The sequence below is a fragment of the Psammomys obesus genome, unplaced genomic scaffold, assembly GCF_907164565.1.
Source record: "Psammomys obesus unplaced genomic scaffold, mPsaObe1.curated_primary_1811, whole genome shotgun sequence".
Taxonomy (NCBI): domain Eukaryota; kingdom Metazoa; phylum Chordata; class Mammalia; order Rodentia; family Muridae; genus Psammomys; species Psammomys obesus.
Genome location: NW_026591918.1, coordinates 4,392,513 through 4,417,502, shown reverse-complemented (window position 1 = coordinate 4,417,502; position 24,990 = coordinate 4,392,513). Strand labels below are relative to the sequence as shown.

The 24,990-nt window shown below is 39.9% G+C and overlaps 1 protein-coding gene across 1 annotated transcript; it reads right to left on the bottom strand.

Annotated features, from left to right (window-relative positions):
- Positions 1–2,374: 2,374 nt before the first annotated feature.
- On the bottom strand, positions 2,375–20,592 carry Arf4 (ADP ribosylation factor 4). Its single transcript, XM_055612440.1, has 6 exons — positions 20,232–20,592; positions 12,916–12,996; positions 12,600–12,709; positions 6,846–6,917; positions 5,749–5,874; positions 2,375–3,316 (listed from the first exon to the last, which is right to left on the bottom strand). Exons 1-6 carry the CDS (start codon positions 20,296–20,298, stop codon positions 3,230–3,232), a joined length of 543 nt encoding a protein of 180 aa, XP_055468415.1. The 5' UTR covers positions 20,299–20,592; the 3' UTR covers positions 2,375–3,229.
- Positions 20,593–24,990: the final 4,398 nt, after the last annotated feature.

Here is a 24,990-nt window from a genome sequence, read left to right as displayed (position 1 = left end):
GGACTGGACCTAAGATATGACTAAAACCAAGTATAATGGGTGAAATAGGAATGGTAGAAAACTATGTGGGCTTGGAGGTTTAGGATGGAATAACTATATTGTGCTCTAGGTTAAATAAATCAATCCCAGTCTCTGGGTGGTGATTTGGGTACACAGCAGGCTTAGAATTAACTGCTGCTTAACTAAAAGATGTATCTATAGTAAATATATGACAGCAGTGGATAACAACACTGTACATCGCTACTTGAATTGTACTAGCTCTGGACAAAAAGAGCCACTGTATCTACAGCCAGAACAGTTCCTTAGAGCTAGTCCCTAAGTGTCTAATAAAATGCATACCATTCATTGGCAAGAGTAGAAATTATTGACAAGGCGTAAGTAACCTAGTGTTATTTTTTTTTTACCCAAGTCCCAGTATTGATATTCACTGAAGCTAGTTAGCAACTGTTATTTATTAATAATACATTTGCCTAAATGTAACTAAAAACTAATGAACCTTTAAATGGCTTAGTTGAGTTTTTGTTGTTTTGTTTATTCCAGACAGTGTTTCTTCCTGTAGCCCTGGCTATCCTGGAACTCACTCTGTAGACCAGGCTGGCCTCCAACTCTGCCTTATAGTGCTGGGAGTAAAGGCTGCACCACGTTTGCCAGGCAAAATATTTTTAAAATTTGTAAGTTTTTTGTTTTGTCTTCATGTGTCTGTTCACATGTCTAGTGCTCAGAGGCCAGAAGACGGTGCTGGATGCCCTGGAACTTGAGTGTAATTGTGAGCCCCCATCTGGGTGCTGGCAATCTGGAAGAGCAGACAGTGCTCTTTACCAGAGCCAACTCTCTAGCTTGCTTAGTTTTTAAAATTATGATGCTAACTTAGGGATTCCTACCCGACCTTAAGGGAGTTTCATATTTTTTTTTACTTTATACTCCATTAAAAAAGCACACACAGTACCATATTTTCATTTTCTCTAAGAAATAAGACCTCTCTTATTTGGAAAGAAGGGAGAACTCAGCTGATGGGCTGTTTTATCACATCAAATGAAGCAGACTAATCACTTTATCCCAGGAAAACATTTCAGATACTCATAAGCTTAACTTCAGTTTATTCTGCTAAATTCTGTGGTTTTTATTTTATGAAAAATTTAAAATAGACAAGCAAGTAATTGACTTTAAAGCTAAATTTTTGAAAGTGGGTGTAGTGGTGCACACCTTTATCCCAGCACTTGGGAGGCAAGGGCAGGTTGAGATTAGCCTGGTCTACAAATCAAGTTCCAGGACAGAGAAACCCTGTCTCAAGAAAACAAAACGAGTGAACAAAAGAAAGTCATTTTTGATCCCTAACTTACCTAAATCTGTAAGAGCTAATATGAACCATAAAAAAGCAGTTTATAGGGCTGGAGAGATGGCTCAGAAGTTAAGAGCACTGGTTGTTCTTCCAGAGGTCCTGAGTTCAATTCCCAGCAACCACATGGTAGCTCAGAACCATCTAAGGTAAGATCTGTTACCCTCTTCTTGAGTGCAGGTGTATGTGTAGGTAGAACACTATATATATATCTTAAAAAAAAAAAAAAAAAAAAGGCAATTTGTAATACAAGATTAAAATAGACAAAAATCCATTCCAGCTAGTATAGTTATGGCATGTGCTACTGTTCCCGCCCTAACAAATAAATAACACACAGCTAGCTTTGTGTTGACATTTTGAAACACTGAATTATTGTGGACTCTTCTCTAGAGTAGCATCACTTAGCTTTATATTCCACTCATGTTAGATCCCAAATATATGCACAGTCACTTGTTTTACCTTTTTTGTAATGGTCTCAAGCTGGCTTCAAACTCACTAGGAAGTGGACAAGGGCGATTTCTGACAGTCCTTAGCTCTCTGTGGAACATGGCACTGAAGAGCAAACTCAGTATATATAAGGCAAGCACACTAGCAACTGAGCATCACCAGCCCCTTGAACCCTGCTTCTGGAGTTGATGTTATGCAACTTCTTCCTCTTCTTGATCTGACTGTTGAACTTTATAGCTTTAAATGGTATTCTATTAGGAAAAATAAAATTCTTCACAGTGCTTACTTTAATGCACTTAGTCAGCTTACTGCCAACGTAAAGCATTAGTAAACTAGCTGGGATTTGTCTAATTGGCCCTACCATGTAGGAAGAAGACTTAGACGGGGGTTTCACTGGACTATAGCTTCTAGATCCAGCTGGCCATCGTGTTGGAAAATGGGGCTAGATTATGCGTTTGAGGGTGAGGAGGCTTGAACGGGACACCCTGTGAGAGAAGGAGCCACTATGAGGAAGACACACTCGTGCCTAGAATCTGCTATGTAAGGAAATCAGTTTTAAATACTGAAAAGGCTAAAAAGAACACATTGTGTTTTTTTTTTTAATCATTTTATTAGGAATAATTTCAAATGGGTTATAAAGAAAACTTATTCATTGACTTTGATGAGTTTTTAAAAATCCTTAATGAAGATATGTTCATCAATAAACAGTAAAATAGCAGAACTATCATATACTGGGCAAAGAGTCAGGCTGATTCCAAAAGCAACATGCAACATAAAAAAGATAACAATATAAAGGAAGACAATCTGCTGAGTAGTAAAAGTTACAATATGAACTCTTTGCAACCAGCACAGAATTAGCCACCAAACCCAAACCACATGGAGGTGAGTTTGGCTGGTGGGATCCAGGAGTGGATAATGTGAGGGTGGTGGGGTCCTCAGTACAAGAAAACTGGATAGTGTTTTGGAGCGTGTCCCTGGCCGGCACAAGCAGTATTAAAAAATCTTTTCTGGCAAGGGGTAGAAATAAATACAAATGGAATGCTACATTTTTAAATCAGCAGACTGTCCTGGGAATGATAAAGTTATCAGTAAAGTATCAAGGGAGTAACTTTAAAACATTATTGGTGTGGGCTCAAAAAACACTCAAAACAGATTTGTTTAAAGGTGTCACAATATCTATATATCCTGGCATTTAGGTTTAAGGGAAATCTAATAATGGATACTTTTTCCCACCAAGGAGAATTTCTCTTAAACCCAAGCATATTGCTAAGCAGCAACATCGTACTTGGTAAACAATAATTGGCAACAAAACAAGTTTTAAATGCTGTAATTTCTGCCCAAACCTGTCTCAGGTATCCTTTAATAACCAAGATGCAAACTAATTTTGTTGTAACAAGCCTAGACCAATTCTATCAAATGTGTCCTTGGTTGGATCTTCAGTTTCTTTTAACGTTTTGAAAGTTCATTTGACAGCCAATCGAGTCCCTCATACAGACCAGTTCCTTGTGTAGCACAAGTGGCTTGGACATACCACTGTGAAAAAAGGACAAGAAAATACAAGATTAACAATATAGAATGACTTTTTAAAACAGAAAGTACTAAGTCCCTTCCCATAAATGCCCAAGGGCCCTACTGACTAAGTAATTGAAAGTATGCAAAATAGAAACTATAAACTCACAGTAATAAACATAAGGAAATAAGTGATCATGAACTGAATGCTCTCAGTAACTACAAAGGTTACTCAAAACTATACTTCAGAAATTTTCTCACACCTCGTTTCTCACTGTACCCATTTAAAACCACATCTATCATTCCATAGATTTATTGGTTTATAAAGTGTTCTCCCACATAATAAGGAGTAATGGGAAAATCTCTAACTACTCATCTGGTCCATAGATCCTCTCTTTTCCCATAAACTACGTAGGACACATGTGCAAATGTTTTTACCTTTGTTTTTGTAGCGCTAGATCATACCCGGGGCCTCCTATGTGCTAGGCAAGTCCTCTGCCATTTAAGCCACATTCCCAGTCTCAAAGGGGTAAATTTCTAAAAGATGTTTGTTGATACTTTTCACATAGTCTTACTTTTTAAAAAAGATTTAATCAATTAATTTACTACATGTACAGTGTTTTACCAGCATACTACCAGAAGGCGCCAGATCTCATCATAGATGATTATGAGCCACCATGTGGTTGCGGGGAATTGAACTCAGGACCTCTGGAAGAGCAGCCAGTGCTCTTAACCTCTGAGCCATCTCTCCAGCCCCCATAATTTTACTTTAATTTTAGCATATAATATGTGAGACTAAAGATTATTTGGTCTCAGATATTCCAAAATTTTTCACTTTTTACACAGTAAAGATTAATTGCTTGTATGAAACAATAAAAATCTAAATATTTTTTAAAAAGAGACCTTATCTCAAAAACTTCAAACATCTAGAAAACAATTCACATTTAATGGATAATTTATTAATTTTTAACTGAAGAGCCTTATTTCACAATTAAAAAAAAACTTATTTTAACATTGCAAGGTAACTGTAGGTTTACCATGCTGCCAATTATCTGAATACCAAATACCCTAGTAACCCAAAAGGTAGGGGAGGACACAAATTCATAGCTCCACAGCATGAAAATTTTCTATCTTTTATCAGGTATCTTTTTTTAATTCACATGGGACATTGCAACAGGCTATACAATAAACAAATAGTATCCCCTTGTTGGCAAGGTAATGCAAAGCTGTTGTAAAGTATGGGACACTCAGTTTTTGACAGCATCTTTTGTTTTTTGAAGATATGGTCTCATGTCTGCGATACAATTTGTATGTGTTGGATTTTGCCAACACATCAATCACTGATGTAAAATGATAAGCTACTTGATAGTAAGCACAGTATTTCTTATAATTTTGTATTCAGAGTATCTTCAAAAAAATGTATCAGTAGAGGTTCCTCCATAGAGGTTTTGAAGTTAATAAGCGGCAAGTACTAAACAATATGATCGAAAATACAGTTGCTATGTCCCGGGACTTTTATGAACAACTCAAAAGGTGGACCTTGGTATGATAGCATGCCTGCACGCAGGGAAGAAGAGCAGAGCAGGAGGATGTCCCTAAGCTCAAGGCTGGCATAGATTACTTAGTAAGCAACCCCTAAAAAAGAAAGCCAAGTATCAAATTCTTGCTATGCTGGAGATACAGCTCAGTGGTACAGTGATTACCCTGATCTTCCTAACTTGTGCAAGGACAACTCTGGGTTCACATCCCAACACCCCAAGAAACAGTAAAAATAAAACATAAAAAAAAATTAAATAGCTGGAGACCTATTTGAATGAAACAAAATTAACAATGTCTGTAATCTATACATATTCAACTCTTAGACTGTTAATGCATCAATATAGAACATAAATTAAAAAAAAGTTAAAACAGGAAAACGAGACTATCAATATTCTTTAAAGATTTATTTATTTGTTTGCATGCACACCTACATGCCAAAAGAGGCCATCAGATCCCAGGAAAGATGGTTATGAGCCATTATGTGGTTGCTGGGAATTGAACTCAGGACCTCTGGAAGAGCAGACAGTGCTCTTAACTACTGAGCCATCTCTCTAGCCTGACTATTAATATTTCTAAAAGCAAATTTTAATGCTGTATTTATAGTTTTAAAATAAAGCATGAAAGTGATGATTTTTTAGTATGTTACATGTTTTCTATAAACCATTTTGCCATATTTTTATAAATGTTGTATCTGTCCAATGGAAATAATTATTACACATTTAAGCTGGATGGGCATTGTGGCACATGCAGAGGTAGGCAGCTCTCTCTGAGTCCAGCCTGTTCTACATGGTTCCAAGCCAACCAAGACTACAGTAAGACTTTACTTCCAAATAATACTAAAAAACAGGCAACTGAATCTTAACCTACTTATCCTAATTTCACCAGTGAGGAGGTTAGCATCACCTACGAATACTTACTGTCCTGTTACGGAGAGACTGAAGACCTAACTTGTCTGTCATCTCGCTGATGGCCATAGCATTTGGCAAATCCTGTTTGTTTGCAAAAAGCAGCAGCACTGCATCCTGCAGCTCATCTTCCAGAAGCTGAAGACAAAGGCTGAACCATTAGCAGCTACCCATCTAAAGTCAGACTATTCAACAATCCTCCTAAATATATGTCTTATTCAACACTAAGCAAGCTATTAAACACCAATTAAATTTCTCAATGTAAATTAAGCACTCTTGTAAATCTCATCCTTCAGTTTGATCAAATAATGATTTGCCTTTAAGAAAATAAACATTTTTTTTGCTTTGTTACTATTTATCACCTAGACTAGCCTCAAAATTGCAATTTTACTGCTTTTGCTTCCCCAGTGCTGAGAATCACAACCCTGTGCTGCCATTCCCGTAGCAAAACTGTTCAAAGCCAATCATCCTACATTATATGATATATATCATTTATTCACCCTTCATGATTAGAACTCAGGTTCAGAACTGACAAAGGACAAAAATATGTACCAAAGTATGTATTCCATGACCATATGGTATTTAAGTAGCAAGCTTACTTTGTTATGATTCTTTTTTGAACTTCTATCTTTCCCAGTACAAGAGACGTACCAGGAACAGATAAAAATTGGTAAGAAGCCAGGCGTGATGAGGTTACACCTTTCATCCCAGTACTCTGGGCAAAGGCAAGCACATCTCTGACTTCCAGACCAGCCTGGTCTACAAAATGAGTCAGCCAAAGCTATACAGAGAAACCAAAACCAACCAACCAACCAAATAAGCAAAAAGTTGGTAAGAATAAGTAACTGTGATACATTATATAATGTGGATAAAGTTCAAAAAACCCTATGATATATCAAAAACTCAAGTTTTAAATGGTTACACTTACATGAAGTTTAAAATAAGTGACTATATAACAGGGTCAGGGCATAGAAGGCTTTTCTGTGCATTCTTAAGGACTTGGAAACAATATAGTTTCCCAAGTTTATTTCTACATCTAAAATGTGTAACGAACTACAATACCCAAAATGATACATCTTGAAAATGATCAAATTAAAGTACATACTTACCATTTTCTGCAGCACAGCTGCTCCTTCCTGAATTCTTTCACGATCATTGCTATCTACCACAAAAATAAGACCCTAGGGGAAAATTTTTCAATAAATTATAACAGTTAAACTTAAAGGTCACACTAAATATAAAATACGCAGCAAAACAGTATGGAATATTAGACATGAGGTAGAAAATAATGTTCTTGCGTCTGGCTAGTTTTATGTCAACAATCTAGAGTCATCAGAAAGAAGGAAACCTCATGAGAAAATGCCTCCGTAAGATCCAGCTGTTGAGTTGGGTGTGGTGTCACATGCCTTTAATCCTAGCACCTGGGAGGCAGAGGCAGGTGAATCTCTGTGAGTTTGAGGCAAGCCTGGTCCACAAAGTGAGTTCCAGGTCAGCCAGGGCTGTTACTGTCTTCAAAAACAAAACAAAAACAAACAACAAACAAAGATCAGCTGCAGGTCATCTTCTTATTTCGTTACGAATATGTAAGGACCCAGCCCAGGGTGGGTAGTGCTATCCCTGGGCTGGTGGTTCTGAGTTGCGTTGATCATAGGGTTTGATCACAGAGGGTTTAAAATAGTTTTTTAAAGTCTCCAACATGGGTCTAGCAAGACAGTTCAGCAGGTAAAGGCACATGATGACCTGAGTTTGATCCACAGAACCCACATAAGAAAAGATTACTCCCTACAATGCTGGTTGTGTCTCAGTGGCACTCCCCCCCCCCCCCCCACACACACACACAGAGAGAAAACAGTGATTTTTGTTTTCTGTTTTTTTTTCAAGACAGGTTTCTTTGTGTAGCCTTGGCTGTCCTGGAGCTCACTCTGTAGACCCAGCTTGCCTGGAACTCACAGAGCCTCTACCTTCCAAATGCTGGGATTATAGGCATGCACAACCATTGTTCAACTTAAATCATTATCTTAAATTAAGAAGAAAAAGTTTCTGTTCAGGTTAATTTTATGTCAGCTTGATGCAATCTGACACGAGGGAACCTCAGTGGAAAAATGCCTCCATAAGATCAGGCTACAGAGGCAGACCTGGAGGGCATTTTCTTACCTAGTGATTGATGTATGAAGGCCCAGTACATTGTAAGTGGTGCCATTCCTGTGCTAGTGGTCCTGGATTCTATAAAAAAGCAGGCTGTGCAAGCCAGTAAATATCCATCTTCTATCAGCTCCTGCATCTAGGTTCCTGCCCTGCTTGAGTTCCTGTCCTGACTCCCTTTAATGATGAAGAGTGCTATGGAAGCCTAGGCCAAATCAACCCTTTCCTCCCCAAGCTGCATTGGTCACAGCAATAAGTAACCCTAAGACATTCTTATTAAAATAAAAACCAAATAAGCAACACAAAGATAAGCTCAAGGCTTATATTGAAAACTGTTTTAAACACCATGTGATTTTAACCTATATTCTTACTTCAAATAAAAACACACACACACAAACAAAACAGAAAAAACTTATTAACCAATGACTACCTTTCTCAATGTAAGAGAAATAACTGTAACCCTTTCCTCTTCCCTATTGTATTTAAATACAGTAACATGCAAGTAGCAAAAGAGCTGTAGAGGGTAGAATGCTTGCCTGGCATGTAAGAAGTCTGAGTTTGAGGTCTTGGACTGAATAAAACTGGGTATAGTGTTGCACTCCTCTGTGATTCCAACATTCAGGAAGCAGAGGCAGGAGATCACAAGTTCTAAGGGACTCTGATTTCCACCAGGGTGGTATATGCTATGAGAGACACAGTCTCAAAAATAAAACAAAGGCTACACAGTAGAACAAAAAGAAAATAAACAAAGGCTCCTAAAAAATTATGAGCTATGTAGATTTATGTATCCAGTAAAGGCATGTACAAAGTGTAAAAAGGATAGATGACACACTTCATTAGTTTTTTTGTTTAAAACAAATTGGATTGGAGAACTGCGTAACGAACGGTACCATCATGTTCTTTTAAGGTGTTTGATTACAAGAATAACTTTCCAACAGTTTAAAGTTATTCTTTAAGAAAAGGTATTTTCATTAGTAACAGAATTTTGTAAATACATCTTTTAAATTTAAATTTTATTATGTATTTATTTTTTATATTATAATTACATCATTTTCCCTTTCCCCTTTCTCCCTCCAACACCTCCCATGTACCTACCCCCAAACCCTTTGTTCTCTTTCAAATTCATGAACTTTTTTTCTTTGTTGTTAGCATGTATATTCCTAAATATATCAACATAACCTACTTGGTCAATGGTTTGTATATACTTCATCATAGAAAGAATGAAGTCTTGCTCTAAAATGTAGCTGGCTAATTCTCTAATTGGAAGAAACAAGCCCTAAGCAAATATCTCATGAAAAATTCAAGGTCTGCATGATCAAGTAAGAAATTTATAACATAAAAGGCTGCAGTAAGAATTTTGAAGATATCCACAAATAACACAATTTTATACAACAAAAGAAGTGGCATTAGGAAACAAATTAATTAAGACTTTTCTGAAGCCAGGCATGGTGGCATACGCCTGTAATCCCAGGATTTAGGGAAGCAGAGGCACGTGGATCTCCTTGAGGCCAGCCTAGTCTACAAAGGCCAGGACAGCCAGGGCTGCACAGAGAAACCCTGTCTCAAAAAACTGAAGAAGACTTTTCTGAAAAATTTCAAATGGCACAGTATATGAAATCCTCAGCAAAACAGTAGTTAAACTGCACCTCAGTTAAAATAAAAGTCTACACCTTATATTATACTTAAGTGTTTGGTTAAATGTACTTTCCACAACTCTAGCCCTTACAGAATTTTTAAAAATAATTAATTTTATCTTTTTAATGGGTGTGTGTTTGTGTGCCTGACTGTTTCATATGCACACACATGTAAGAGCCTGCAGGCACAGATGTCACAAGAGGGCATTCGATCCCCTGAAACTGGAGATACAGATGCTTGGGAGGCACCATCTGGGTGCTGGAAATTAAAGCGAGGCCTTTAAGGAGAGCAACTAGCACTCTTAACTGCTGGGCCATCTTCCCAGCCCAATATCTTTTTCTAACATTACATTTTCATTTTTTTCTAAATGTAAATAATGTCATCAGTTCCAAGTAACATTAGTAAGAGATTCTAAGAATTACAGGCATGAGACACCATGCCCAACTTAAGAATAAATTCTAAGTTAGTCCTTTCCTGTAATAGCCTAGGATCAACAGTATGGAAAAGCTAGGCTTCTAAAAGTAAACACATCTGTTCTAAGAAAAAAACTACTTAAAAAGCCAAATACATTGGGGGCAGCAAAGTTGGTTCAGTGATTAAGAATACTTCTTGCTCTGGTAAAGGACCCAGGGTCAGTTCCTAGTACCCTAGTACATCTTCTGGCTCTGCAGGCACCAGGCATGTGTGTGGTACACTTACATATTTGTAGGCAAAAAGTGCATACACACAAAATAAAATGAATCTTTTTTTTTTTTTACAAATGAGCCAGGTGTGATGTCACACACCTATAATCACCAGTACTCAGGGAGGCAGAGGCAGGTGGGCTGCTTCAAGTTCAAGACCAGCCTGGACTACAAAGAGGAGTCCAGGACAGCCAAGGCTACACAGAGAAATCCTGTCTCAAAAAATAAAAAAAAAGAAAACAAAAAACCAAATAAATTATTTAGAAAAGTAAAAGAATTGGAATTATCTCTTGAAAGAATTTACCACAATAAGAAATTAGTTTTGTTTAAGTGTTAAGAGTTAAAAGAATTGGTTAGGAATGCTAGCAATGCAAGCTAAAACAGCTAAGCTGTAATTACACCTGGCCACATAAAGCTTTCCCTAGCAAGCAAGAGCTCACTAGGATGAAGAATGCTCTGGCTTTTAATACTATGGGTTGTTCAAAGAGGCCAGAAATAGATTTAATCTCAAATTTATGATTCACATGTGTTAAAGAGCATTCTAAACAAATACAGAGATAATACTATTGCTTTTAACATTTAAAAAACAGCAAGATTTACATGGTGCCCAATTTTGTCTCAAAAATATACTCCCTAAAATAAATATCTACATCTTATCTTAAAACAGTTGAAGGTGATAGCACATTGCAGATGAGCACTATAAACATACTGGCCATGTCCTAATAACTGATAATGCACCAGTTACACATGAGAGCTTACTGTGTTAGTTTCTATTTCCACAATGAAGTTTTTTTTTTAATCTTTACTTTTGCAAAATCTGTTTTCTATCCAAAGCCATGTGAACACATTCTTATTTTTCAGTAAAAAAAATTACGCCACATATTTATTTTTCTGTTCATACATACTTAATGAGATATATTACTTAAGCCAGGATTGGTGATCACTGCTACCAGGCAACAATGTACATCAATGGAGAATAAGCACAAAACTGCAAATCTTAAATATCCAATTTAATATACTACTTCAAAAACTTCTTAACTTTGATAGTAAACAAGACTTGATGTGTATGGTATGGTAGAAAAGACAGGAGGACTGAGACCAGGTTAACAAAAAAAAAAAAAAAAAAAAAAAAAAAAAAAAAAAAAAAACCTCAATCTTCTTTTTAAAGCCAGGCTCTCCCTGGGCAGCCTTAGCTTTCCTAGAACTTGCTATCCAGAGTAGGCTGGACTCGAATTTAGATTTATCCTCCTACTTCCCAAGTGCTATAATTTTAGGAAAATGCCACTACTCAATCCTCAAGCTTGAAGCACTTCTAAATTTCAGTTTCTCATATTTAAAAGCCCCAATAAAATGGTGCATGCCTGCAATGCCATCACTCAGAAGAGAGAGAAAACACAGTAACAAGACAGCTAGAATAGTTGTTCTCATCAGGAAAGGATTTTGTCCCTAGAGAGTTTTTCTGGTGTAAGTGCAAGCCATTTGTGGTTCTCACAACCTGACTGGAAAGGTAGAGCGTTTAGTGGGCAGGCACTAAGGACGCTGTTAAACATCCACGAGGCCTCCCCACAGTGACACGTTAAGAGTTGCTGTTGTAAGAACTCACACTAGCATCAATACCACAAGAGAACCTGCTAGAAGTACAAAATCTAAGAAGCTTGTCCTACTGAATCAATCCGTATTTTTAACAGACAAGCAGGAGGCTCATCTGCATCTAGCGTGCTAGAACACCAAGACTGCATGGCTTACATGCCAAGATGCTGACTTAGGACTAGACTTTTGAGATCTTTCAAAACTCTCCCAGTGCTCCAAAATGCAACCAACTCTGACAACTCATAATCTATACAATCACGATGGTCTCTTTCTCACCAGCAAATCCTATATAATAATATGAAAATATCCTCACAAGGTAACACAGATAACTTGAGCTGTACCACTGTCTGACTGGATCCACTGTGATACATATCTTAATTCAGGTATGTGTTTTAACCCCAAAATTAAGGTTAAAATAAAAAGAACTACCAATGAAATAATCCATTCTTGAAAATTCAAAGTCTTACTGGAAAAGCCACATTTACTTCTACCACACTATGTAACTGAATTTTTTGTTGTTGTTTTGTTTGTTTTCGAGACAGGGTTTCTCTGTGTAGCCTTGGCTGTCCTGGATTCACTTTGTAGCAGGCTGGCTGGAATTCACAGAGATCCACCTCCCTCTGCCTCTCCCAGTGCTGGGATCACAAGCGTGCACCACTGCACATGGCATAACTGAACTTTCAAAGGTGCGAGTAAGAGCATACTAAAGAAAGAGCCTGGTGATGAGAAGAAAATAAGCTGAATAAATACTCAACATACAATTTAGAATATGAAAGTTATAAATTAAAGTTACAAATATGTAGCATTTCTCACCTGGGTATTTTGGAAGTAATGCCTCCAGAGAGGCCTAATCTTATCTTGACCACCGACATCCCATACTGTGAAACAAATATTCTTATACTCTACTGTTTCCACATTAAAACCTATAAGGAAAAAAACAAAAACAAAAAACAAAACAAAATGACCACTGTGCACAATAGGGTACCAAGAAAATAAACCCCTTTAATGTAAAATCCTTTTAGAATAGCTTTTTAAGTCTTACCAAAATCATCTCTAAGATTAACAATATATATATATATACATATATATAAATTTTTCACCAAATAAAGTCATCTATAAATTTTCTTACCAATGGTAGGAATGGTGGTGACTATCTCCCCTAATTTCAGTTTATACAGAATTGTCGTCTTGCCAGCAGCATCCAATCCAACTAGAAGAAGACACCATGATCAATTATACATAAAGAAGCAATTCAACAATAATTTTGTTTCTACGTAAAAGTTAACTGCTTGATTACAGAAATGTAATTTTTCTCATTTCTGCCCTGCCCCTCCAAATCAACACTTCCTTTTTTCCTCTCTCCCTTTCCATTTTTCCTTTTAGACCAATGGCTTTCAACCTGTGGATAGCAACCCCTTTGGGAGTCAAATAACCCTTTCACAGGGACTACCTGAGACCATCTGCTTATCATATACTTGTATTGTCATTTATAGCAGTAGCAAGTACAGTTATGAAACTCATTATGTGGCTGAGGATGGCCTTTAACTCTTGATATTCCTTTCTCTATATGCCTGAGTACTCGTGCTAGAATTATAGGAGAGTTGTGCCTGTTAGGAACGGAAGAAGCCAGTACACCAACTAAGCTACATCTCTAGACCAAAAAATAATCCATCCAGTATTTACACGTTGTTTTTCAAATAAACACTCTTCATGCTGGAGAGATGACTTAGTGGTTAAGAGCAAATACTGGTTTGGTCCCTGGCACCCGCTATCAGACAGCACACAAGCGCCTGTTACTCCAGCTCTAAGGATCCCCCACCACGCCTTCTTCTGGCCTGCACTCATGCACTCATGTGCACAACTCACACACTGACACACATATACACATAGTTAAAAATTAAAAGTGAAATCCTTTCTTTTAAAAAGCTCTAAATGCTAAGGGGAAACATCTATACTTTGTCTTAGTCTCCTAATAAGACCAATTTTACAGCTACCTGAACATGTATCAACATCAAATATGCACAAATACAATTCAAAGTCTTGATTTGTGTTATGGAAATGGTCCTATCATATTCTTCTCTAATTCTTAGTTTTGTTGTCTTGTTTTATAAAACAGGATTTCATGTAGCACAACCTGACCTCAAACTCACATTGTACCAAAGCTGGCCTGTGCATCCTGATGCTTCTGAAGTGCTAGGATACAGACATGTGCCACCATACATGGCTAAATGATGTCTCTGTTCTGAACCCATGAAACACAAGTAAGCAGGAGGATATGGTAACATATGCCTATATTAGAAGTGTATATAAGCCTCTTTATTATAGAAGTAGTGAAGAACAAATTAAATACTTTTAAGTATGACTCTCAAACCCTATATCTTGTTGTATTCTAAAATGCTCAAAAATAAAGATCAATATCTAATAACTTCATCTTTTTGTTTGTTTTTCAAGACAGGGTTTCTCTGTCTAGCACTGACTGTCCTATTGACCAGGCTGGCCTTCAACTCGGAGCTCTACCTGCCTCTGTCTCTTGAGTGTTGAGATTAAAAACATGTCACCACACTTGCTCCTACTTTTTTTTTTTTTTCAAGAACATGTCACTTGACTACCTGTACTTAATTATCCCAGAATTTTAAAACTAAATCAACTGAGCACTAGCTAAGGCAAAAACACCTCCTAAATGTTTAAATCAAACCACAACAACTTAACACATGAAAAGAATGCTAGCAGGTTTTAACCTCATCCATCCATTTCATATTTCTGTGCATGACTTTTTTCAGTTTGTACAGGAAAAATGAAAAGCTACAGGAGTTGGACTTCCACCTATAAAACTTTTTCTACTCTGTATCCTGCAAACAGCAGCATCTTTCTGGAGAGGCCGTTTCAATGGAAGAAAGTTACCGCTCCTCTTGATAGAAACAGAAAAGGCCCTTTAGGCTTTGACAACATGAATGTGGCCACTACTCTCATCAACATTTGGGAATTTAACTTTGAGAATTTGGGAGGTGAAGAGGGGTGCTGAGGAGGTGGGAAGATGGGAATCAAGCACTCATTCATTTTTATCCCTATGGTAATTGAACCTGACTCTCATTTGTGGATACTAGGTACCACTTTTTTGCTTGCAGTTTTTTGTTTGTTTCCTTCTGGTGTATTATGACATATACTAGTGACTAGTGTGGCTTCACAGACCCTAGAAAGGTTAAGTGTTACACAAAGTGTTTGTTTTTCAAATGTGGAACAGTAGCAATAAGATGAGCAAAACTAAGGGGGTAGCTTAATGGTATCTTCAGCAAAGAGAAAGGGAAAAAAAGGAGCAAAAACCAATCAGATCTTTCAATTCTATGAATTCTTTGGGTGCTTGTGTTCAAACTTTATTAACATCAAAATTTATTTTTGGGCAAGATGGGGTGTTATGAGTTTAATTCCAACACTCGGGAGTCAGAGGCAGGAGGATCTCTGTGAGTTTGAGTCACCACACAGAGCAGTTCGCAAATGTGCACAATAACGTTATTCATGAGGGTTAAAATAACTACCAACTTCCATCAACTAATAGATGGAAAACCAAACTGTGGTTTTCTACACAATGGAACTTCCCTTAGGCCACAAACATCACAGAACACAACTACATGTTACATAAACTAGGACAACAACTAGGACAAGTATAAACACCAGACATTTAAAATTAAAATGTCCAGAACAGAAAAACATACAGAAACAAAGTGTATTGGCGGTTGCCATGAATGGCGAAGAGTAAAATGGGAATGACGGATAAAAGTTACGGGATTCATTTTGGGCAGTCATGAAAATGTTCTGGAATTTGACAAACTATAGAGCTGGCACTTTTACTACAGTTTGTTCACTTCGTGTGTGAGTTACTCTGTGTGCATGTGCAGCTACATGCATGCATGGACAGTGCCTGTGAAAGTCAGAGGACAGTCTGCAGGAGCCACTTCTGTCCCTCCACCATTCCATCCCGGGGACTGAATTCCAGTAGCCAGGTTTGCCAGAAAGTGCTGAGACATCTTGAAGGCCAAAGGAGACTTAAGATTTTGAACATTTTACAAAACTCAGAAAAAGTAAGAGTTGGTCAGTGGTGTAATCTCAGAATATGCAAAACTGAACAGAAGAATGAGGAATTCAAACCAAGACTAGGCTATATAAGACCTTGTCTCACAAAACACCCACCAATGTAAGAAAGCTAATTCTTATGCCAGAGCTCTCACGTAATACTTATACACTGTGATCTTCACATATAGTACTTATGTCCTGTGATCTTATCTTTAGGATGTTATGTTTACTTGGTGTCGTTTTAAAATTCTGGGATAAGTAAGTGCAGGGAGCCAAATGAGGTATTCTTGGGGGAAAAAAAGCAGGGGCAGTTGTGGTAACATCACAACTTTTAATCTCAGCACTCAAGAGACAGAGGCAGGTAGAGCTCCAGCTTGAAGGCCAGCCTGGTCTATAGGACAGCCAGTGCTAGACAGATACTATATTTTAATATTTTATCTAATTCCTCAGGGTTTGACCATCTAAACAGAAACTGGACCTACCAGGTACAGAAAAGTAAATTTAGGTTTTGTTAAAATTAATGTTTGGATTTTGCTTCTACCCAACACAATTGGGGAGTATTTTCCTTTTTATGAACGAATTAATTAGCAAAAAATTATCAAAGGCTAGTAATTATGTTTGCAAATAATGGCATAGAAAATGCTTGTAATATATTAAATAAAAAGGGAACACAAAACAATTTTGGAGTACTGAAACGTGGAGAATAAATGTAGTAAGTAGGGCCTGAAGAGATGGCTCAGTGGGAAGCACTGCTGCTCTTCTGGAGGACCTGAGTTCAAGTCCCAGCACCCACATCGGGCAGTACACAATGGCCTCAGCTCCACATAAAGTAAATAATAGTGAAATGGACGGACTACAGGTGACGATGACTTTTTCAAGTATAAATTTCACAAAAAGGACTAATCAGAACCAAAAATTACCTAATGAAAGGATTTATAAAATGTTGAGGAAATAAAAAAAAAAAACATGGAAAATGTATCATTCTGGCTTAAAGCTTCACGTATTAGTATATTACACACACACACACACACACACACACACACACACACACACATTTGGTTTGATTTTTTGGCTTTTGGTTTTCCAAAACAAGGTCTCTCTGTGTAGCCTTAGCAACTGTGCCTGGCATTAGCATATTTTTTAAATGAGCAAACAGAAGATCCTTCCCTGTACTCAGATCAGAAATTTAACATCACCCTTAGCTACATAGTTAGCAGGCCAGCCTGGGCAACATGAGCTCCTGTCTCCTGGCAAGATAACTCAGTGAATAGAGACACTTCATCCCCAAAAGCCTTCTCCCCAAGTTCAAAGAAAATAGGTTACAATTAGTAACTCCTCTACAAAATACATTAGTAATTTCAGAAATAAATTTAAGTATTTGTCAAAAGTACACCTATCATAGAACCTAAGATATGGACCTACCTAAAAATTCAGAGCTACTGCTTTCTAACCCTGGCTTCCTGAGTAATTTAAATTGAAAACTAGTTGTCCTTTAACTTGAAGTCAGTATTATTCAAATGAGTAAACTTTCCTTATAAATAACTAGCAGATAATTTCTGTGGATCAACAGTCTAGAAGATGTTAAATTCAATATAATGCATTGACTATTTATTTGTCAGTGTTGAAACATGGTATTACTGGCCTCAAATCTGATATCCTCTCGTTTCAGTCTCTTTGGTGCAGAGATTGCTGCTATATACTATCATGTTACTCCTGGCTTGGCTCATTTCTTAATTATGATTAACTATTAGCTATATATTCCAATACCTTCTCAAATTAATTTTGGGAGGTCAGCTAGAATAGAAATTAAGCTTTCATTTTCGCAAGGTTGAGCAAATCAGACTTTTAAATCAGACTAATTACTGTCTCTTAATACCCTTCTGAACAGTAATCTAGGACTACAGATGGAGCTCAGTGGGTGCATATGTGCTCAAAACTCAAGAGACCCAGCACCAAAAAATAGCGTATGAGAGGCTACTGACTCAAAGGGCACACATAAGCCTGACTAAAACAAAAAAAAAAAAAAAAAAAGGGGAAAATCATTCAGGAGGCTGGAAAGATGGCTCAATGGTTAATATCACTGTCTGCATTTCCAAAGGACCTAGGTTCAATTCCCAGCACCCATGATAGCTCACAACTGTAACTCCAGTTCCAAGGGATCTGACATCTTCTTAAAAAAAAAAGTCAGGGCTAGGCTAGGGTAGAGTACATGCACAAGGCCTTGGGTTCCATTCTCAAAACCACCACCACCCCCCCCCCCCCCCCCCCCCCACCCACCCCCCCACACACACACGGAAAGAGACGAGCACATACGCACATGCGTACATACAATCATTCACTAGAATTCCAATACTAGAAGTGATCTTTGTTCCTCTGTGTAGGCTTTGCTGTCCTGGAGTTGCTTTGCAGACCAGGCTGGCATGAAATCACAGTGATCTGCCTGAATCTTCCTCCCAAAGTGCTAGGATTACGGGCGTGTGCCACTGCATGAAAAGTGATTATTAAGCTCAACCACTCATAACGCCACTAAGACCAAAAAAAAAAAAAAAAAAAAAAAAAGAGCAAGAAAGAAAAGAAAACAACTCCCAAAACTTAGGAATCATATTCCCAGTTCATGCGCATAAGCATGACATGCTTACTTCCTCTGATGAGTTGCCATAAAAGTTGACTTTACGGCCAGAGTGCTTTTAAACAAGGAAAACTGCGTATTTCTAAATTAAAGTGTAAAATACGAACAGCAAACCTGCCAGGTGTGATGGTGAACACATTTAATTCCAGCATTTGGCAGGCAGAGGCAAATGGCTCTCCGAGTTGGAGCCTAGCCTGATCTACCCAGTGACTTCCAGGACAGTCAGAGCTACACAGATAAATCTTGTACCGTATAACAGCAACAAAAAGAAAGCAAACCAGAGTGATCAAATACTTAATCTCTTCCCTAGTCACAGCCTGTTAATGGTTTGTCTTCTTCCGTTTTCTTTCATTTGGGATTGGCAGAAAAGTTTCTCAAAAACAGCAATGTGCTAAAGCATCCTTCCACCCTGCTCCCTCTATCCCTTTAGCCATATTTCATGACAATGAAAATTCATTTACAATAAATGAATCTTTACTTTTCAGTAACACAATCTTGTACTGGCTAATCTCTAAGAAACCCATTTATCACAGTACAAAGTCCTCCCTTTGACTTCAGATTCTTTTTCACACTGCCAATTTCCAACCACTGGAAGCTTAAATTACACGCCTGCCCTCCCAAAATAACTGCCCTCTTCATAAAGGGTATCTGCAAAACTGTGAAAAAAAAATTTTCACTTAGCTTTGTGAATGAATCGTGAACAATTGTTTTATGGGTTATAAAGAAGCCGAGCGAACAAGAGAATGACACAATAACCGACTTGTGCACCCATCCTCTGCAATCTTACAGAAGCTGAAGCACTCCGTGGTAGTGGTGCTCAAAACAACACTTCTCACACTCAACAAGTGTCAACACTGAGCATTCTAGGGGCTTTTTAAAAGGCCTTATTCAGGCCCTCGCCACTCAGCTGTGAGGTGGACTGCTGCACGGAGGGGAGACCGCCTACAATGCCCAAGTGAAAGCCTCCGCTCGGCAAGAGAACCTGTCACTGAGGAGCAGTTTTAAAACAAACTTTTTTTTTTTTTTTAATAACATCGATTCTGGTGCTTTAGGACTTTTTAAGAAGTCGATTCTAAAAGTTTACTTTTTATTATTATCCAGGCCAGACGGATAAAATTAGTTTGAAAAAGCAAAGATGGTAAGCCAAATAGGTTTAACGTTTCAGGTTAGGAACTGAAAGACAGCCAAGGGGTAAATTCCGTTCTCACAGACTAAGCTTCAGTATTATGAGAAAATGAAGTCGAAACCAGAGCAAGGCAAAGTTTAGCAAAAGGAGCTCAGAAGACTCGGGACTTTTCCTCAAACCTTGGGTGCTTCATCGCTACAGTGGGCCTGGTCACTTCCTGCCCAGGTGGCTCCTGGCCCGGGTCACATACCAATGGTGTGTGCACAAGGCGGACACAACCAGGACAGGGGGAGGAGGAAGAGCGGAGTGGCCCAGCCTCTCTCTCGACCGCTGCCCACAGCCAGGACAGTGATGTGGAAGACTGTACCCCCAGAAAGGGCTTCACCAACGTGTACTGACCCCACATCTCAACCTCCCCGGGGAGAGAAAGGCACGCCAAGCCAAGAGCGGGAGATGTGGCCCGGCTCTGGCTCAGCCTCCGAGGGGGAGCTCACACCCCTCGCCCCATTGTTCCCCCTCAAGGCGTCTTCTCGGCAGCCCTCCCCCACCGCAGCCGGAGAGGGCTGGGCCCCGGGCCACCGGCGGGACGGCCGGCCTTCCCCGCCTCCGGCTCCTCGCTCACCCATCAAAATGCGCATCTGCTTCTTGCCGAAGAGGCGCGAGAAAAGAGAGGAGATGGTGAGGCCCATGGCGGCGGTGGCACTCGCGACGGTGCGACGCGGGGGTCCGGTGCGTCCGCGGGCCCTCTCGGTGCCGGCTCACTCCCAAGCGGGCGGAAGGCAAGAGGAGACCCGTCTCGCAGGCCGGCGTGTCGGCGAAGCGGCGGGACGCGACGCAGCGGGCCCGGGACCTCTCGGCGACTGGCGCGGCGGCTCCGGCTCGGCGTTAAGTGTTCGGCTGTGCCACGTCACACGGCGGCCGCGGAGGCTCTGGCGGCGGCCCGCCCGCTCCAACGCGGACAGAATCGCGTCAGCGCGGCCCCACCCCCCGCGGCGCAGACGCCGCCCGCGCCGCCGCGCCTGCGCGCACAGGGCGTGCGCCCCCCGCCGACGTGCGCCCGCCCCGAAGCGGGCCCGGCGGGGACGGTTGGCCCGGGCGTGCGGAAGGACAGGCGGGCTCCCATGATCCCTTGCCTCTTCACTTCCAATGGGGTGCGGAGTGTTGGGCTTCCTCCCGGGGGAGCAGTGGAGGCCCCGGTTCCAGGCCGGCGAGTTGCGCATTGTGGGCTAAGTGGTGACGTTCTGGCTGACCTTTGGGTGACTTCCTCCTTCCGGGAGTCTTGGTTTCCACTCCTACAAGTGTGGTCGAGCCTTGCGTGCCACCCAGATGTTTGCCGCAGTGAAGTAACGAAGACGGGCACTGTTTTATCCCAAGCTAGGCAGAAAGATGCGTTGCGACGGATTTCATGTGAAATATCCTTAGCAGCCTGGCCGCTCACAGCAAGCCCGCACAACAAAGGAAAGTCCTTGTGTAGACGTTTCATTTTTATTCTTTTTTTAAAATTTACTTGTAGACCTCTAGCGTCTCCCTTTAAGGGAGAGAGAGGTATCTGAGCTTAGTTTAATGAAAAGCATTAAATAGTAAATAAAGTGCGGCTGATCTTCACTGGAGCGACATCTAACTGACCCTAGCTTCTCCGGAGATGATTAAAAACAGACCTGCTGGCCGAGTGAAGGTGAAAAACTAGCCCGACGCGGTTATACGGAAATCGCTAGTCCCATTATCACAAAACGAGAATGCCCCAAGCTTTTCCACCCACTTCCAATGCTGAGGGTGGAACCCAGGATTTCAAGCGAGCTAAGAAGCGTTCTAACTGTTGGACAGTTTTCCTCTTGAGATGGCAAACTGATCTTGATTTGTGATTCTCCTATGCCAGCCTCCAGAGTAACTCGTTTTTTCTAGGCTTGTACCACCACACCCATCTGAGTATTAATGCTTTGAGAAGCCAACTAAAGACTGCATTTCTGAGACTTATTCCCAGAATAATGAGAAAGACTTACTGTCTTACTGATCACAAAGTAAAGTATAAATGTCATTTTTTTTCTTTAAACAAATGCTCTAAGAATTTCATCCACAAATTTCCCTTACCACTATTGCTGAAGTTTACCGTTAATAGTGCCCACAATCCCTCCCTTTCTACTCAGTGTTCACCAACTCAAGTATTTTCCCTGGGAAGGTACTTTTGACCAAGAGGCTTCCCTGTTTCTTAGGCTCAAAGCATGAAAGCTTCTCTTCATAAATAATGTTATTGGCAATATTCCATCTTTTCCCTCTTGTCTGAAAGCATTAAAAAGAACAATAACAAAAAGCAGAGAATTTGACACACCACACTGATAGGGTGATGACCAAATAAACTATGGTATATCCATACTCTAGAATACATGAGAAGTTAGAACAAATAAGAACTATACAGAGTATCGTAATAAAGATTTACAAAGTAGCATTAGTGGAGCTAGGGACAAATATAGGGATAAATATAGTAAGGTGATATAAAAATAGGTATCTGGAGGTGGGCGCAGTGGCCCACACCTGAAATCTCATCAGGTAGAACTCTGTGAGTGCGAGGCCAGCCTGGTCTACAAAGTGAGTCCAGGACACCCAAGGTTACACAGGGAAACCCTATCTTAAAAATAAAAACACAAAATCTGGGGATATAGCCCAGTTAATAAAAGTCTTTTCATAAAAGCTTTGGGTTCATTCATCCCCAGCACTGCATGTAATCCTAGCACTTGGGAGATGGAGACAGGATGATCAGAAATCCAAGGACAAGCCCTGCTACATAGTTTAAGGAAAGCCTGGAGAATATGAGACCAGCTTTAAATATATATATACAAATTTCTGAAGTCTGTGATAGGGCACATTTGTAATTCCAGCTCTTCGGAGCTAGAAAGTTGCTACATAGCATGTGTGAGGCTAGCCTGAACTATGAGACCCCAGCAATGATACAGATTATCACTGTGTGTGTGTGTGTGCATGCATGTGGATGCAGCACAAGAATTTGAAATAGAATTCAGTAGTCAGCAGTTACCTGATTAACTAGGGAGGGAACCTTTCTGGGAAATGGAGAAATCTGTACTGAAATAGTCAAAGGAGAGTTTTACTTTTACTTTTTAAAAAATCACTTTAAGATATATCTTACTGCAATGATTCACCAATTTTAAGTATACCATTAAATAACGTTCTGTAGCATATCCATTTCTAAGGCTGGTGAGCACAGAGATAGCTTGACCCTATCTAGGGCCTAGGCCCCTGCCTGGCTTGAACTACACACACCCTTCCAAATGTCGTACCTTGCAACCTGAGATCCTCACCTTCATTAAGCTGACCTAGCTCCTGAGAAACTCTTAGTAACTGGCCCTTTTGTGGCCAAACACGTAACCAGGAACCTTCAGGGCAACAGGACAATCCAGCCTGAACTGGCTTTGGATAAACACGCTGTAAGGCAAGCTATCCTTTGAGTGAACTTTTAGGGAAAAATCACCTATTGGCTATCTTATTCCTGTTCATGATGGGGCATGCATATAATTAAAATCTGATGCAATGTAAGAAGGAACATGTAGAGTAACAGAGACATAACACAAGCCTATGAATCAAAACAAAAGCTACCCACCTACCCCCCCCCCCCGAAATAACTCTACTTTTCCTGGACCTGCAAAAGCCCCAAGCAGCATCCAGGCCTCACTGGACCAACTGCTCCCCTGCAGCATGTATACTCTAGGTTTCCCTTTGCCTTGACTAGAAACATTTGCTACGTTACTACTTATGAGACCACTGGTAAGATTTTTGTTACCCACAAAAACAAGCAACTACTGACCCCTAGTATTTTTAAAGGTTTATTTGTGTGTGTGCCTTTGTGTATGCAGGTTCCCAAGGAGACCAGAAGAGGGTGTCGAATCCCCTGGAACTGGAATTACAGACAGTTGTGAGCCTCCCAGTGAATTCCAAGTCTGGTCTTCTGCAACAGCAGCAAGTACTCTTAGCTACTCTAGCAGCAAGTACTGAGCTACCTCTCCAGCGCCTACTTAATAATTTTTAAAGCTCCAAGCAAAAACAAAGATACAAACAAACCAGATAGCCTTTAAAAATTATAATAGGGAATCACACAACACAGAGAACCTTAACAAAAAATAAGATAATAAAAACTACTTAGGAGATGGATCAGTGGGTAAGAGTAGTCTTCCAAGTGTCCTCTTCCCCACCCTCTCTCTGTGTGTCTCTCCCTGGCCCCATATCTCCTAGAGTCTCATATATTCCAAGCTGGCCTCAAACTTGCTATGGTGCAATCAAGCCCAGGGCTTCGTGTATGTTAAACATTCTGCCAAGTGAACTACAACCCTACCACTAAAAAGATCTCAAATTTAGTCTTTAAATTTTTCTAAATTTTATGCAACCTTCCCCCTTTAGTGTCTGAGTTCCAAGAAAACTTTCATATATTGAGTCAGGATTTCTCTGTGTAGCCTTGGCTGTCCTGGACTCACTTTGCAGACCAGGCTGGCCTCAGACTCACAGGGATCCTCCTGCCTCTGCCTCCCTGAGTGCTGGGATTACAGGTGTGTGCCACTGTGTCTGGTTTTTATATCCTCTTTAGTTAAGAAGAATAAATGAAAAATATTCTATCATTCTGTTCATCTCTTTAAAACCCAAAATAAACAAAAGGAAAAGTAATTTCAAGACACATTTTCAAATTTTCAATTAAGAATATACAATAATAGGAACAGGGCCCATCTCTGACATGAACTGATTGTCCTGCTTTTTGATCACCTCCCCCCTGAGTGGGGCAGCCTTACCAGGCCACAGAGGAAGACAATGCAGACAGTCCTGATGAGACCTGATAGACTAGGGTCAGATGGAAGGGGAGGAGGACCTCCCCTACCAGTAGCCTGGGGGAGGGGCATAGGAGAAGAAGGGGAGGGAGGATGGGATTCGGAAGGGATAGGGGAGGGGGCTACAGCTGGGATACAAAGTGAACAAACTGTAATTAATAAAAATAAAATTAAAAATAAAAGAGAATATGCTATACATCAAGCAGGCAACTGATCACAAACCAGAATGTTAACAGCTGGCATGCTGGGATACACAGTATAGATAAGGTTATTCAGGATCAGAGATTAATCAACACAGTGGAATTAGCATAGGAGCCTATTTCTTCTGATGACAACAACTATAAAGCCACTACTCACAGTGACTTGCTACTTTAGAAATAAGGAAACAACCCCAAAGCAAAAATTTGCTAGTTTACCCAGGTCAAGTCCTTTACTTCATTTCATCCTAACAACTTGGAGGAAGATGCAGTAACGTGGGCCCAAGTCTCATCAACACACCAGTTCACTCCTCATGTCCTTCTCCCCTTCCCCACTTTTTGTCTGTGTATGTAAGTTTAC